Below are 4,130 nucleotides of genomic sequence, written 5' to 3' on the forward strand. Positions count from 1 at the left end.
GGAGATCCAGAAACGACGAGAGCTCATGACCGACGAGATCCATTCGGTGCCAGACATGCTGATCGGCGTCGGCTTGGCCGCCTGCGGAATCAACTTCCTGGGCGTGAAGATCTGCTCCGAGTGTGTGGATGCTGACAAGTTCCTGCACTGGAAGCTCCTCATGCTCCTGTACATCGTCTGCATGTTTTTCTTCACCTTCTGCATCCTGGTTGGAGCTCTGATGTGCTACAGCATGCGCAGGGACCTGGAAGCCGCTCTGTTTCTGGGGCTGCAGGACGCCATGCGCCTCTACAAGGACACGGATACGCCGGGGCGATGCTACATCAAACAGAACATCGATCTCCTGCAGATCCAGTTCCAATGCTGTGGAAACGATGGGTTTAGAGACTGGTTCCACATCCAGTGGGTCAGTAACCGGTACCTGGACATGAGCAGCAGTGAAGTGATGAAGTGAGTAGAACATAAATTCATTTTATATTCAGTACAGTTCTCCTGGAACACGTTCTGACACATTCTCAAGAGTCCTTCAGACCTTCAGAGATTTTTCTGTCTGAATCAATCCACCTCCTGATCCCATCATTATGACCCACGTCTGTAGAAATCATCAGTATTATAGAGAAGTGCAGTAGAACAGAGCGCTGCATCACACACAGGATCTTATACAATAAAGCAAGAAACCCAATGAACACAATTCAACACGTCTCCTTTCACTGTAGCCGCAACTGCACCACCCGCATACATCATCTCCAGCAGAATCACCGATATTCACCTCATCACATCACCCCGGGGTTTCCTGGGTTTTTTTTGTGCAAATTCTACAGGAAAGAAAACACAAAAGTATAAATGGTTCATGAAAAACTTCAACTGTTTCGAACTGTTTTGGTATCATTTCCTCACCGTGTCCAGCTTTTTGTGAAAAATCCATCTAGTAAACGTTGTAAGTGTTTCTGCGAGAAGATCAATTTCTTCTCCTCTGTCAGTCGCTGTGGAATGAAAAAACAGCTATTAAATCCACACAAATGTGCATAAATGTGACTAGTGACGCTCTCTGACCATCCAATCAATGCAGACGTTATTGGACGCCCGCTAGAGGGCCTCGGGGTCAGCAACTTAAAATCTGATTGGTTACAGCAACGATTTGAAGCCACCAAGAGCCCAATGTTTCATTTTTGCTGACTTTACAGTAACATGTGATGTGACGACTGAAATCTGATTGGATTATTGGGAAAGAATTGAATACATGCTGATGGGCAAAGAAGCTGAAGAAACAGAAGTCAGTGATTCTGATAGCGTTTAGACCAGTAGAAAAGGTCTTGCTGACCCTGATGGCCAACCACAGGCAGAAAAGCTGGACAGAAATCACTAAATAAATACAAATTCAAAAATATAAAAATAGATTTCCAAAAGTAGGAAAATTAAAATACAATGTGTAAAAAATGTAATTATTTGACAAAATTCAAAGTTCATTCATTTATTTTGATCTTAATAAAAATGTGCAATTTTTAATTGATTTTATTTGCACATACTTGGCAACAAAACTCTTTCTGACTCTAAAAATAGTAAAAAAACAAACAAAAAATGTAAAAATGTAAATCAATAAAATATAATGAATGTATAGAGAGAGCTTCTCTAAGAGCCTGAAACAGAAGGAAGTTGATTTTGTGCTTCACACTGAACCAAAAAAAAAGCAAAAATCCCAAATCTGAAATCCTGCAGAGACGAGCTACACCTCATGATGTTCAGCTCCTCCAACCCACATGATCACCTCGTGCTTCCTCTTCCTGTTAGGCGGCAGAGGAGCAACGTGGATGGGAAGTATCTCCTGGATGGAGTGCCGTTCAGCTGCTGTAATCTGTGCTCCCCTCGGCCCTGCATCCAGCACCACATCACCAACAGCTCTGCACACTACAACTACAACTATCAGACCGAGGAACTGAACCTGAACCAGAGGGGCTGCAGACACGCCTTGCTGGATTACTACACCCACATCATGCAGTCCATCGGCTTCATCGTCCTCATCATCTGGCTCTTCGAGGTCAGACACCTTTCATGCAGTCGCCATTCCACTGTTCGGTTTCTCAGATCAGGTGCTGAATAGATTTCTAGAACAGCAGCTCTGACAGTATCTCAAGTTTTTGGTGCAGCTTTTTCTCAGATGCTTTGGAGAGTTACTTAGAACTAATTACGTTCAATTGTTTGTCATGTGGATCAAAAATGTATCATACTGAAAAGTCTTTCAGTTGCTTTGGAGAGTTTCTCGATCTGTCCTCAATATTTGCAAACCAGTAAATTCATTTCTCAAAACACGTTGTACAAACAGCGCCACCTGTCGCCAACTGAAGGTTCTCAAGATTCACCTTTGACAAGTTTTAGAGAACCGGGTAAGGATTTGATGTCGTTCACTTGCCTTCATTAGTGACGTTCAAGATTCATCTGCACAATTCATCAATTCAACACATTTACAAAAAAAATGTATAGAAATTTCAGCTTCACACATTCTGACATCTTTTTTAACCAGTTTGCATTTAATGACGTTCTCAATGAACTGATGCTGAGATGTTTTGGGGGTTAAAACTATTCAGGTGAGAAACAGTAGAAAATATTTTGATCAACATGAAATAAACGACTGATAATGTAGAAAACAGCAGACACTCGTTTTTTCTCAGTCGCTTTGATCAGAAATGAAAATTCTCAAAACTACTTGTTCAAATGTTACATCTTTTACTCACTTGTGCTCATCATGAGAACATTTAGAGCTTTAGTACATTCATTTATTGGATTGTGTACGAGTGTCTGCTGTTTCCTACAAAAATTATTAAACCAGTCGTCAAAATCACAAACACTATGTAAGACTGTGGATTATTTTCCCACAATTCTCCAGCATGACCCATAACTTTACACTTTTCCAAAGATATATATTATATAGACAAAGGTTTATGGACACCTAATTATAAGATTGATATGGAAATCTTTGTGCAGGTCCCATTCCATCTGTAGCCCCCATTTCCTGTTACCTCCTGTTTACTGTATCTTCTGAGAAGATGTTCACTAGATTTTGTGGAGATTCAGGAGTCAGGAGGGTGTTAGTAAAGTCATGGACTGATGTAGGTGAGGTGAGGAGGCTTTGGGTGCAGTCAAGATTTATCTCAAAGGAGCTCTATAGAGATCTTCCACTCCAACGTATGAAAAGCAGATCTTAATGGAGCTGGCTTTGTGTACAGGAGCATTGTCATGCTGGACCAGGTTTGGATCTCCTCGTTCAAATGAAAGCCAGAATTCATGCAACTGCATCCAACAATACTTACAAGTGCATGTTTCCAAGTTTGAGGAAGAACCACATATGGGTGGAAAAGTCGAGTGTCCCAATACTTTTGACCAAACTGTATAGAAGAGACGTTCTATTGATCACTTAAATCAGTTCTTCAGTTTGTTTCTTTTGGAAAACCCTCCAGTTCTACTATATAAACCTAAACAAATGGTTTCTCAATCAGAAGTCTTCTGGTAGATCTACTCAAAGAACCCCAGAGAAACCCATAATAAACCTGAGGTTCTGATGTCTGCATTTTAAATAATAAAAATTCTGATCTTCACATCACTGTTCTCTTGTCTTTCCTTTCTATCCCTGTCCTAAAGCTGGCTGTTCTCACAGGAGTCCGTTACCTGCAGACATCTATGGAGAACGTGCTGAAGATAGGAAATCCTGACTCTGAGTCTGAAGGCTGGCTTCTGGAGAACAGCATCACAGAGACAGCTCGCTACAACTTCAACATCATCAAGAACCTGGGAAAGTGCTACCAGGTGGACGACGATCCCAACATCGACGTCCCGAGCAGCAGCGGGAACGTCTCTTGATCCATGGTGAGCTCATGATGTCCTAGAAAAGCTTCATCATCTGAGGTTCTATGGTGAAAAGTCACCTGGTGCCATACTGACCGGTTGCCAAGACGGAGTGGAGAAATGAATGAAAACTTGGATTTTGTTGCACAATGTGTGTAAAAAAATGTAAAACCAATAACCGCCTTGTGAAACATTCCGAAATGTGTTGTTTTTTTATCATGTCCTAAATGAACGAAGTTAGAAGCTCCGATCTTCTGCTCCTGAAAACAAAAATAAACCACCTTTACCTTCTA

General features: G+C 41.5%; 1 protein-coding gene across 3 annotated transcripts in view; it reads left to right on the plus strand.

Moving 5' to 3' along the window:
• Positions 1-4,130, plus strand: part of prph2lb (peripherin 2-like b) — a 5,623-nt gene extending 1,493 nt beyond the window's left edge. For all 3 annotated transcript variants that reach the window (XM_083562755.1, XM_083562756.1, XM_083562754.1), the window contains 3 exons: positions 1-450; positions 1,789-2,035; positions 3,634-4,130. The exon at positions 1-450 is cut by the window's left edge. In XM_083562755.1, the coding sequence (XP_083418881.1) occupies positions 1-450; positions 1,789-2,035; positions 3,634-3,852 (916 nt within the window). In that variant the 3' untranslated portion in view covers positions 3,853-4,130. The remainder of the gene's footprint in view (positions 451-1,788; positions 2,036-3,633) is intronic.

The sequence above is a fragment of the Silurus aristotelis genome (genome assembly GCF_946808225.1).
Source record: "Silurus aristotelis genome assembly, chromosome: 15".
Taxonomy (NCBI): Eukaryota; Metazoa; Chordata; class Actinopteri; order Siluriformes; family Siluridae; genus Silurus; species Silurus aristotelis.